We start from the raw sequence: 12,784 nt of genomic DNA on the forward strand, positions 1-12,784 counted from the left end.
TTTAGATTTAATAATAAAGTAATTTATTTTTGGTTTAATAATATAATTTTTTAATAAAGATAATAATTAAATATTCAGTTAGAACTCAATGATTATCTTAATTATATTTTAGATTTTCTATATTTAAAATAGATGTTTATTCTATATTTGATTATTTTTATCTGCAATTAGTTACACGAATTTAGAAATGAAACTTTAATAAGTTGTACTTACGCAAAATTACTTGTAATCTTGAATTTTTAAGTAATATGCATCAATAAACAATAATTCATGCATAAAAAAATATAAAAATAGTTTTTAAGAGTTTTTGTCAAATGTTTTATAATATAGTATAGATACAATTTTTTAAATAAGCTCTATGTGAATGATCTAAACACGGTTTAATTAACGTTCACAGTTTATGATATTATGGTCCTAAGAAATGGATGAAATTAAATTTTAATATATATTTCCATAATTATCCAAACCATAATTTATCTATTTTAATAGAAGAAAGTGATAATTACTTTTGACAGTCAGTTATTAATCCTGAATAGTAAATTAACTCCTTTTAGTTTGACTTGCTTTAATACCATATGTTTTGGATAACTGCCTAAAATAAAAGAGTTCAATTTCTCCTTTTCTATTTGCCATGTGCCTTTTCATTTCCTTTTCCTATTTTATTTGGTCCCACGTTAATTTCTAGAAAAATCTACCCCAATTTTAATTATTTATGATTTAAAATTGCTTTTTCAAATATTTTTACAGATGTCGTGATTCTATAAAGAGAAGTTCAAAAAAGAATAATGTCAAAATAAAAATAATATAAGAATAATCAAATTAAATATGATTTTACATTGAAATTATGTTCGATTACGTAACACGATCAACGCAAAGATATGTGGGACAGTTTGACTCGCAACCTGTATGGTGTGGCTAAAATCGCGGAATATTCACATCTGATTTCAATGTAAAATCATATGTAGTTTTAATTTAGCTATCCTCGTATTCTTATATTTTGACAATATTCTCTTTTAAAATCATATATCTCTTATTTTCTTAATATATCTTTATAATACAGTATTTTATCTCTATTTCATTATAATTATTAAAATATATTCACCTTCGTAATTTTATAAGCAGTATAGATTGTATGGCATATAATGTTTAAAAGTTGTAACGTTTTTCTTTTTATATTAACAGTAATTCTTACAAATTTTATAAACCCTAATCTCAATCATTGATTTTGTTTATTTTGAAATTTAAAACACAGTTATAAAATGTGGTTGAGAGTAAATTTAGAAACCGGTTTAATCCATACCGTTGATTATCTACATGTATGGTTGTGATCGATTCATAAAGAATTACATGGTTTGTAAGATAAATCTTTTCTATATATATATATATATATATATATCATTAAAAAATCATGAACACCATATTTAACAAGTTTTAAAATATTTTTAAAGATTTTATAATATCAAAAAGTTGAAAATGTATTTTGTATACGTCACATGTTACTATTAGTTAAGGACACCTGAAAAGTTTAACATCTAATATATTATTATTATTATTATTATTATTATTATTATTAAAAGACGTTTGACGCCAAAAGTCAAAGTGAGACACCCGCTATGTACAGTTGGTATATCGTGGGCTCCGTTTTCATTTATACACCCTTCATACATATGGCCTACTTTTCATAAGGAAATGGTATAATATATAATGATATTTATATTATTTTGATTTTAATTAAATATATTATATTTTTAAAAATTTCATCTGAAAATAATTTATTAATAACGTTGATACAATATAATTGAACGTACAATGTTGTAATTAAATGGAATGGATTATTTATTGTAGTTTTGTGAATAAAAAAATGTATTATATTTTCAAACTAAATTTATATTTCTTCTTTGACATGTCTAGTTTTAGATATACATATTTTAAGATAAATTTCCAAATATAAAAATAAAAAGAAAGTATATTTCATTTTGCTTAAATTTTCCGTTTTAAAAAACTAAATTATTGGTCTTAGAATTGACATTAAACATGATATATATATATATATATATATATATATATATATAGATAGAGAGAGAGAGAGACTTGGGATCACGTGAGACCAGGCTGTTTTCATGAGACCATTGTTACCACTTTTTTATACTTGAAATTTCACATCAAAACACTGTGAAGGTAACATTCACAGTGTTTTTGTTGTGAAGGTTCGGCTTGCTTTTACCTTCACAGCATTTTGCTATGAAGTTTCAAATGTAAAAAATTGATCTCACGGGTCTCACAAAAACATACTCGTCTCACGTGAATCCAAAACTAGAGCGTTCCTATGTTTTTTTATATTTTTTAAGATTTTTATCTAAACATAACCCTATATATAAAATGTTTTTAGAACTATATATCTCCAACGTTTCTTTAAACAACATGTGTTATCAGCACTATAACAAAATTGGTTTTATAGGACACCTCCAATCTTTAAGTGTTCCAATAGACCGTTTTATAGGACTTAATTTATAGGACAAAATATAAGACGTCCTATCTAAAGGCGTTATAATACGTTTATATGACGCTTTTGAACGTCTTAACAAGTTTTTAAGAACATTTTTAATACAAAGTGTCGCATTAGCAACTTTACAGGACACTTTTAAGAAATTGTCCTATAAACTCAATTTTTTATAGGACACTTGTTTTTACAGAACAGTTTTTTCAAATAAACTGTCCTATAAAGTTGATAATGAGACACTTTATATTAAAAGTGTTCTAAAAAACTTATTACGACATCAAAAAACGTCATATAAACTTAATACAACACCTTTAGATAAAACACTTCATTTTTTTAGTCTTATAAACTAAGTTCTATAAAAAGGTCTATTAAGACGTTTAGAATTTGGAAGTGTCCTATAAACCCGATTTTATTATAGTGTCGGTATTAAATAAATTCTTAATTTGTCATATAAAGATAGCAGAAGACATATTCAATTAACATGTGTATTATCCATATCAAAAGTCTTTCCACGTGAACTTATATATTTATTAACTTGGTTGTTTGTAATTTAAATGTAGATAAAACCTAGTGTCACATAAAGTTATAGTTAGGGTCAAGGTCGTTTATAGGGTAATATTTTATATAGGTACACAATTTCAATGTGATATAAATACAGATATTATTCAACTTTGTACAAGATTTGATCTTTATTGACTTTAGCTTTTCAATACAAATTAAGTACACATGTTTTTGGGATACAAAAGTCCGCACTTTTAGTGGTCCATAGATAAGGTTACCTGGTCAACTTATTCGATATGGTGTTGTGTGGGTATTTAAAGAATGACTTCTTTATAGATATTTTTTTAGATGCGTCATGATTTTCATCATTACAATAAAATCGGGTTTATAGGACACTTTTAATTTATAAGCATCCTAATAGACCTTTTTATAAGACTTGGTTTATAGGACCAAAAATATAGAGTTTCTTATCTAAAAGCGTTGTAATAAGTTTATATGATGTTTTTTGACGTCGTAATAAGTTTTTTACGACACTTTTAATATAAAGAATCTCATTAGCAACTTTATACGACACTATTTGAAAAACCGTCCTATAAAAACAAATGTCCTATAAAAAAATTTAGTTTATAGGACAATTTTCTCAAAAGTGTCCTATAAAGTTGCTAATGCGACGTTTTGTATTAAAAATGTCCTAAAAAACTTGTTAAGACGCCCAAAAGTGTCATATAAACTTATTACAACACCTTTAGATAAGACGTTTTATATTTTGGTCCTATAAATTAAGTCTTATAAAGCGGTCTATTGGGACGCTTAGAGATTGGGCGTGTCCTATAAACCTAATTTTGTTGTAGTGCATGCGAACGTTATCTGAAGTTTTTCAATTTTGCAAGAAAGACGATATAATTTACGTTACCCTAAAAGTTTTGTGACAGGAAAGCGTAATCCCTCATCTCTTTTGTATCTATTTGATGGAACAATACAAATTGAAACAACAATTAACAAATTCTCATGATTTATCAACTATCTTGAAAAGTTTCAACTCCTTGACCATTTTTTGTGTGATCTTTGGATTTGATGTGTAGGGAAGTGGTGGGTGAGTACAATGAAGAAGTCATGAAACTTTGTGGCAAATTGATGAGACTTTTTTCTTTGAACCTTGGATTAGAGGAGGATTATCTTGAAAAAGCATTTGGAGGGGACGAAATTGGGGCTTCGTTAAGGGTTAACTTTTACCCAAAGTGTCCACAACCCGATTTGACGTTGGGGATCTCACCGCATTCCGATCCAGGTGGTATTACGATCTTGTTGCCCGATGATCATGTTTCTGGCTTACAAGTCCGCAAAGATGATGCTTGGGTCACAGTTAAACCAATCTCTAATGCTTTCATCATTAACCTTGCTGATCAACTTCAGGTCTCCTCTCTCTCTCCTCTCTCTCTCTCTCTCTCTCTCACACACACACACATGTGTGTGTATAGACACACACTATAAATATAGAGTTCTACTTCTCATTGTGTTAAAATATCGGGCACTTTGTTTATTAGTGTTGTTTATTTTGTTCTTTGGTTATGAAAAATTGAAGGTGATAAGCAATGCGAAGTACAGGAGCGTAGAGCATCGTGTGATCGTTAATTCGAATGAAGAGCGAGTCTCCTTGGCTTTCTTCTACAACCCGAAGGGAGACATTCTCATTCAACCCGCGAAGCAGCTAATAACAAACGAGGAGCCTGCTCTATATCCACCCATGACATTTAACGAGTATCGCACTTTCATCAGGTTAAATGGTCTTCACGGAAAATCACAAGTCGAGTCGTTAAAATCTCCACGATAACCATATATAATTGTTCAATCTTATAATCGATTGATCATGTCAATTTTATGGATATGAACAATATATATGGTGCTAAGTACTAAGCTATCATCTTTCCAGCAAAGTGTATTAGTTTGAATATGTTTTATCGAAATGATTTGACCTTGAATATTATAAGCCATGTTTCATCGACTTTTCGCATTATTTTCCGATAGAAAAGAAAAAGGATCTACTCGTTTCGAGTTCATCATCAACTCCATCTTTCTACCATGGAATCGAATTTTGTGGTAAATGGCTACTGTACAACGTGAACATTTTGAATTACCATGAAGTTATATATATCGTGTTGTAAATTAGTAAGGGAATCTAAAATTGTTGACGTAAGGTCTCGTAAATAATTGTCAATTAATATCTGTAACACGGGCGTTTGACGAATAAATCAAAGTTGCAAACTTTAAGTAATAGCAACAATAAAGGTGTGAGATTTATCAACAACGGACTTCAATCAAGATATCGAGATGACAATAATGCAATATGTAATTAATAAATAACGAAAGATCATGTAAATAGGTCACGATATTTTAACGTGGTTCCACCACCGGAGGATAGTGTTGGGGAACACAAATTTGAAATGAATAAAGTCGCTAAACTTGCAAGATTGTGTTTGAAATGAAGCAAGAGATACAAGAGTCGATCGACAAAAATGTTTAATTTGGGTTATTTTTCTACGTATTTTGTTTTCTTAGTTACTGATGCTATAACACTACAGTTTTGAAGGGCTTCACCGACGGACCAATCCATTGGTAAAAACAAATTAAACCATCGGTTATCTGTCGATAAAAGTCTGTCGGGAAACTTTTATATGTGAAGGCATCACCAATGGTTCACCGATAACTATCACTGATGGTTATAATCACTGGCTTTATTCACTAATGGATCACCGACGGTTTGTCACTGACGGATTACTGACAATAGGAAATAATGACGGTAGCTGCCGCAAGCCCATTCCTGACATTTCACAGGCCTGGGTGAAAAAGGCCCTCGATAAGTATGAAAAAAACTTCAATATTATGAAATAACATTGAGTTCCAAAAATACTAATAATTCATATAAAATTGTTTTTTTTAATATTCCTAGACACAAAATCAATCAATAATTACTTCTAAATTATTGTTATCTATCATATCACTTTTACATAGCAAAGTATATTCGTTCTGCATTCTATGATATACCTTTAGTATATAGAATAACATATTTTGGGTCACAATGTTGACAATTCAAAGTAACACTTTATGTAAGTCAATGTAAATCAGTTAGGTTTCCATATCATATCATGTTAACGTTTTCATCGCCATTTTAAACTTTTAGAGTTAAAACAAACTTTTTAGAAATCATCAATCTTATAATCAAAAGTCCATCTTGGTTTATTCTTGTTTTACAAATAGGAGACCAGGAAGTACTTAAAATTTATATACTCAACATTAGGTAAGAAGGAGTCAATAATGTATAGATATAAGTTGGAGCGTCTTATATAGTTGGTAGATTTTTTTTTAAATGTATGACTTTTCTTAGTTAATAATAGGAAATTTTTTATATTCTAATACAAAAATAAAATTGTACAGATCGAATTATCAAAAGAATCGGTGGGAGATGAATAATGGGAAATATATTAATGTTGTCTATAGAAAGTAGTTTCAAAATTTAGTAGTATATAAAAAATTAGATAAACAATAAGCAATACTATAAAATGAACAATCAATTAGTTTTTTTTTTCATATATTTTCTTCTTCAATGTAATTAACTAATACATGTTTGGGCGCTTAATATAATAATAAATTCTTGTAGATTATATTAGAAACTAAAAAAAATCCAGTCTCTTTTATTCATTAATTTTTATGAACTATTACTATATATTATATAGTATATACGGAAAAAAAAAAATTAGGCCCTTATTTGTGGTTTGTTCTGAGCATACGTCTATCCCACCTTCCCCCAGGAATCATTGATGGAGTACCAGCAGTTACTGTCATCGACGAATTTCCAAGTGATTCTATCACCGACAGATTTATGAGGGATTCTATCACCAATGGATTTCGGAGGGATCTTTACCGACGAAAATATCCATAATCAATGGCAGGATTGCGTCGGCTTATCCGTCGGTGATTATGCTTGATTTAAGATCAATAATTTTGAAATACATTATTTTCTTGTATAAAATATGAAACCTGCCCATAATTATAGAAAACTACTAAATATTTTAATACAAATATCAAAAAGAATATTGTTTTTACAACTTAAAACCTTATCTAACTTGGGGAAGAGGTTCACCCGAGAACTGTTGCATAAAAGCTTTAAAGTGCTTCGATAACAGGACTAGTTGAGCTAATTGGGCAACCTGCGTAGTTTTTCGTGACTCCCAAGTCTTTCCTCAACTTTCGTTCAGCCTTCAACTCAGTCAGGTATCCTGGTCTTCCACTGCTAGTCCTCCTTTAAACTTCGCCAGCTTTTCTTGCAACTCAAGTACCTGTAAATATTCAACATTTGACAAAAATATGTAATTTGTCGATGATCAAAAGTAATGATATCATTCATATGAGTATGGAAGAACCCGCAGCATACAATATCCCAATATTGTTATTGGTGTTAGGATCATCGGTCATAGAGTAACCGAATCTTGGGTGGTCCTTAACCTAAATAGACGACCCTTCTAGCCTCCGATACTATGCTCCCATAGCCACTGGTCATCAGATGTATGGTGTTGGGATCTGTGCTAGCATGCATCTCATCACTAAGATGCACATAGGGACGGCAAAAAATCCGAGGAATCCCCTAGTTGACCACGGATGGGCGAGGATGGAGAATCCCTGAATTTGTACACCGAGGTTGGGGTTGGGGATGGGGTTGGGCTTAGGTCAAGATACCCTTCATCCCCGACCCGAACCTAACCCTGACTATTAACTATATAATTTTATGTACATTATATATGTATATGTATATGTATACGTATATGTATATGTATACATATATGTATATACACACACAAAGTATAATAATCAAAAGAGAAATCTAATGAGTATATATAATGTATATAATCAATCTTCCATGATGAAAACTTGTAAAATGAATTATATTATTGATTTGGTTGTTCATGAGAAACTTTTGTTGATATAATCACGTGATTATATAAAATTTTAACCAAGTACTTTAATTTGCATGTTTGTGTTTGAACTACATTTTCTATGTTACTTTTATACAAATGCACCAACTAAAAAATGATTAATTAATGTTTTAACATTATGTGTCGTTTAAATGTAAAATTGACATTTACACACATAATATATATAAAAAATACGTAAAAATTAAATTGTATAGACGAGGAAAAATCCCAGATTCCTCGATAAGGATGGGAATGCATATGAAATCATTTTCACCCAACGAGGAGGGGGCAGGGATGGGATGTAGATCGGGGATGGGTGTAACAACCCATTTTTGGGGCACTTTCGTATTATTATTTTTATTATTAAAAATGTTAAGATGTTATTTTAAAACATTTACTTGATTTTTTTAAAGTAAAAGGAGGGGTGGTATTATTTTAAGGAGGCAAAGGATCTTTATTGTTGAACTCTATTCACTCACCATACTAGATTTAGTAAGTAATAGAGGTAAGGTGGTTGAGTGTTAGTCAAGAGGTAATCAATGGAGGTATGGTTAGGAAAATTGTGATGAAAAAATGAGTTCTTGTAGGTGAAGAAGAAAAAATGTTTAAGGGTGCATATCATCCAACTTGAGGTATAATCGTTGCTCTATTCTTGTTATTTTCGTATGGGATTAGTAGCCTAATCTTTATGGGAGTTTAGAATCAAATTTTCATTGATATGTAAGCCATGAGGCTAAGAAAGTTAAAGAAAACCGTATGTGAGAGTTGTTGGAAAACAACAAGAAATCAAAAAAGTGTGTATGTTTGTAAAATTCACCATAAATCGATGGCTTATTTAAATAAGGTGTGTGATACGTATCTAGAAATAATGAGATGTGTTCTGCTAGTAGTGTTACTTCATCATCTGATTGTAGTTCTAAACGGGGCAAAATTGGAGATCTATGGAATCGGTCAAATTTTAAACTAAAACAAGGTACTGGTTTTATAAAAATCATATAAAATGAATATAAATCCTATTGAGGAGATTCTTGAATATATGGAATTAGAAGAGGTTTATCTATGACTCTTATTAATATTATGAACCTTAAAACCTTCAGGAAATAGGATAAATTATTAGGTTTTGTAACGTGTTCGGTGTTGGAATATGATGTTCCAGTTTACACGAATCGGATCATGTTAGGATGCATGATTAGGGGTCCATGAATGAATGCAATGGTTGATATTTGACCTAGTAGGTCCAATTAGATATGTAGGAGGTTATAAAAGGGAGCATGAATAATCCAAGATTGATTTCAGATTTATCCAAAGCTACGAGGTGAGTTTTTTGTGCTTTACCACGGGATGCATGTTATGTATAAACCGTATTTTATGCATTAATGTATATGTGTGTTTACGTGTATGTGGAGTAAGTAGGAGACACGAATGCTAAATGATTATTTCTTAACGCATGCTTGTTATGGAAAGTTGCACATGTTTTAAATATTTTGGTGGTATATACGGTCTCGCTACTAAGCAGACGGGTGTTAGTTGCAAGGATCAGGGCATAAGGGTTGGGTAGCATCCGCTCGTACCATTGGTAGATTAGCGACCATATCATATGACACATATGAGATCTCAAATTATTGTTCTCAAAATCTACTATAATTGAGAAACTATTTTATGGAGTCATTATGTGCATAATTTGTATGTAATTGCTTCAAGAAACCCTGAACTCATTAAGTTTATAGTTGACTAGTTGCATGGATCTCAGGGACAAGGACTACCAAGTTAGATATCAGTAAGGGACACGGTTGGATAACATTGATCATTTATCTTGGATGTTAATACTTTATTTTGTATGTCTTATTCTGATATGGGACCGATTATCTATTAGAAAAAAATAATTTGGAAGGGTATCCCAGACTAATCCCGACAATTTGTGACTGTAAGAAATCAGCCCTGATAAACTCAATGGCCACAATTGTTGTATACGACTGGAATCGAACCCTTGCAGATGGGATATTCACCACATCCCTCAGGGCCTCAACCACTATGCCACAACCCTTGTGGTTCTATCTATTAGACATTATAGTCAGTTTAGTATAAACAACATTTCACTATGAGATTTACTCTAGTTTGGAGTTTTTGGAGTATGTTATAATGGGTGTTTGAATTAAGTATTGGAGTTTTATGATTGTATAACATAATACCAATGGATGAGATTTAGGGCGTTACAAGTCGGCATCAGAGCGTAAATTTAAGTGAATTAGGTAGCTTTTTAATCTTAAACATTAAAAAAATTAAATGATATGGATTATGGTTATTCACTAATTGCTTTTCCAGGAGAATTTAACCATGTGAAGTGGTTCCTAGAATGGTTAAAACAACAGAGTTATGGATTCCAAACAGTCGCATGATTTATATGCACCAAATAGATCCCGGCTCCCCATGATATCGACCTGGCCATTCTATATTGGTTGTCAAAACAGATAAGTAGGAAGTCTTGGCCTCAAGAAATAGATAGAACTTTAGTTATTATTATTGGAGGTTCTGAAATAGATTTTTCTGAGATTGGAGTTACAGTGTTGGAAGACTTGGAGTTGAAGGGTTAAAGTGTTGAAGACTTGAAAATTCGATTGTATTAGAGGTATTGTCTAAGATTGATACATAATAGGGTCAATCTTTTTTTATGGTAGAAATAAATGACTGAAATATGGTATAAGATAAAGTTAGGTTAATACAAGCTAAGGCTTAATTGATATAATAAGATAAGTGAGAATGATGATGGAGAAAGTCAAGACTAGTAGACTCGGTTATAATGTTTTGAGGATGACTAGTATGTGATGGAAGTAAGAATGGACTAATCAAATTACATTTTTGAAATGTGAGGCATGTGTCTGTCATGACATGTAGAGTAAGGGATACATGATATTTTAAGTGTAAAAGAAAGAGTGTATGGAATGGTTGAGGGATGAGGAAGGTGATAAATATAATTAAGAAAGATGTTATCCAAGAATAGTACCTAGAGGTAGTGATAATAGTGGTTGTAGTAAGATTGGAATTTTTCCTTGTAATTTTAGAAAGGCAAGAAAAAAAAATGTCAAGATGCTTAATGAAAGCATTGTATGTTTTAGAATCCACAAAATATTGATATCATGCCTGAGTATGATAGGAATGAGAAAAAGTCAAGTTGCAACAGAGGCATTTGGAACAAAATAAAAGTTTTTATATATCAATTATAAAGATATGCAGTGATGAGTGAAGTAGAAAGATGTCAAGCTTAGGAGAGAAAAATTGTTAAAGTGATTTTGATAATATGGCAATTTAAGTTTAAATCAAGGATTTGCTTATACATGTTTGATCTAAAACTCTCGAATGAGACATTGTTTTAACTCAGGGCTGGGTTGCTATAACAAAATATATTTCTTTTTCATAGGAAAGGATTTACTCAATAACTTACTGATACGTACTAAGTATTTAGTACGTAAAGTACCTTTTTACTCTCTTGTAGATAGGTTATTTTATTTTCATATCCCAAATATTGAGTCATTTTATCTCCTTTCTCTGTTTGTAAGCTAAGATGAATGATGAACCTGTATTTTGTGGAAATTGACCTAAATTGATCTCATTTTGGACAGATTGGAGCAGTTTGATGCTGTAGAAATGTGGTAGCATGAACTGACGTTTGACTGAAAGATGGAGGAGACTTGGGGAAGTGACATGACTTTTGGGAAGATTTTTGAAAGCTTTCTAAAGTTGTATTCTGCTGTATTTTGAACTGATTAGTGATATGTAACAAGACTAATTTTAGTTAACTTCTAATTTGTAGTTTGTTTTAAGTACTTTTTTTAGTTAGTTTGTAACTAGGATGGGTGAAAAGATTTTTTTACCCCCACTTCACCCTTGGTATAAATAGGGGTTGATTTGGGAGTTCTTGGACACACCTCATCTTGCATTCTCCCACTATTCTCTCAGGTAGTTCTCCCAACTACTTGGAGAAGAAGTTTCTTTCTCTAAATATTATAAATCCTTTGGCATTTCAAGTTTCTTTAATCACTTTCATTTACTCGCTTTATTTACTTGCTTTATTTATATTATCGTTATTTACATTCCGTCTTTAATTTATTTACGCTTACTTGCATTTTATTTCCGTTATTTATTTACTACGCTTTCTGCATCCTTATTATTCCGTCATTTATATTCCGTATTTACTTTTCGCATTTACATTATGTCTTTATTTACCGCAATTTATAGTTCTCGTTATTTACTTTTCGTCATGAGTAGCTAATTTTATTAGCTCGGGTGTATGACGAAAAGGGTGAGTTTTTAAACCAAAATATAGTCGACCCTTCATGTAACAACGATGTTTTACTTTTTCATTTCAAGTTTTATAAAACCAATGACACTTCTTGACGGGTTAATCACTTTGAAAGTGTTAAAGTGCCTTTGACTCTAAGCTGAGCCAATGTTTGCACGTCAACTTGGATGATATGGGAAGTAGATTTGAGAGAGTTGCTAACAAAGAGATTTGTTGTCCGTATTTTCTAAGTTGTTAATTCTCGACGGGTTGATCACTCTGAAGTGTTAAAGTGGAATGGATTCAGAGATGAACCATTCAGATCACGTCAAGTTGAATGATATGGGAATCCACTCGAGAGGGTGATTTTTAACAAAGAGATTTGTTTGTCCATATACTTTGAAGACACCATTTGTTACTTTCACTGGTCTGGATACCTCATAGAGATATGGGTTGAAAGCTGTAAGATCAGTGCATTGGTGAAATCCGAGAGGAATACCTTCAAAGTAATTGGTAAAAATAGTTGTTACTGATTGCATG

General features: G+C 31.0%; 1 protein-coding gene across 1 annotated transcript in view; it reads left to right on the forward strand.

The window, feature by feature from the left end:
* Positions 1–4,982, forward strand: part of LOC112518120 (probable 2-oxoglutarate-dependent dioxygenase At5g05600) — a 7,109-nt gene extending 2,127 nt beyond the window's left edge. Inside the window, exons 2-3 of the mRNA XM_025125698.1 lie at positions 4,084–4,414; positions 4,584–4,982. Coding sequence (XP_024981466.1) covers positions 4,084–4,414; positions 4,584–4,832 — 580 coding nt within the window. The 3' untranslated portion in view covers positions 4,833–4,982. The remainder of the gene's footprint in view (positions 1–4,083; positions 4,415–4,583) is intronic.
* Positions 4,983–12,784: the final 7,802 nt, after the last annotated feature.

The sequence above is a fragment of the Cynara cardunculus genome (genome assembly GCF_001531365.2).
Source record: "Cynara cardunculus var. scolymus isolate 2C chromosome LG 9, CcrdV1, whole genome shotgun sequence".
Lineage (NCBI taxonomy): Eukaryota > Viridiplantae > Streptophyta > Magnoliopsida > Asterales > Asteraceae > Cynara > Cynara cardunculus.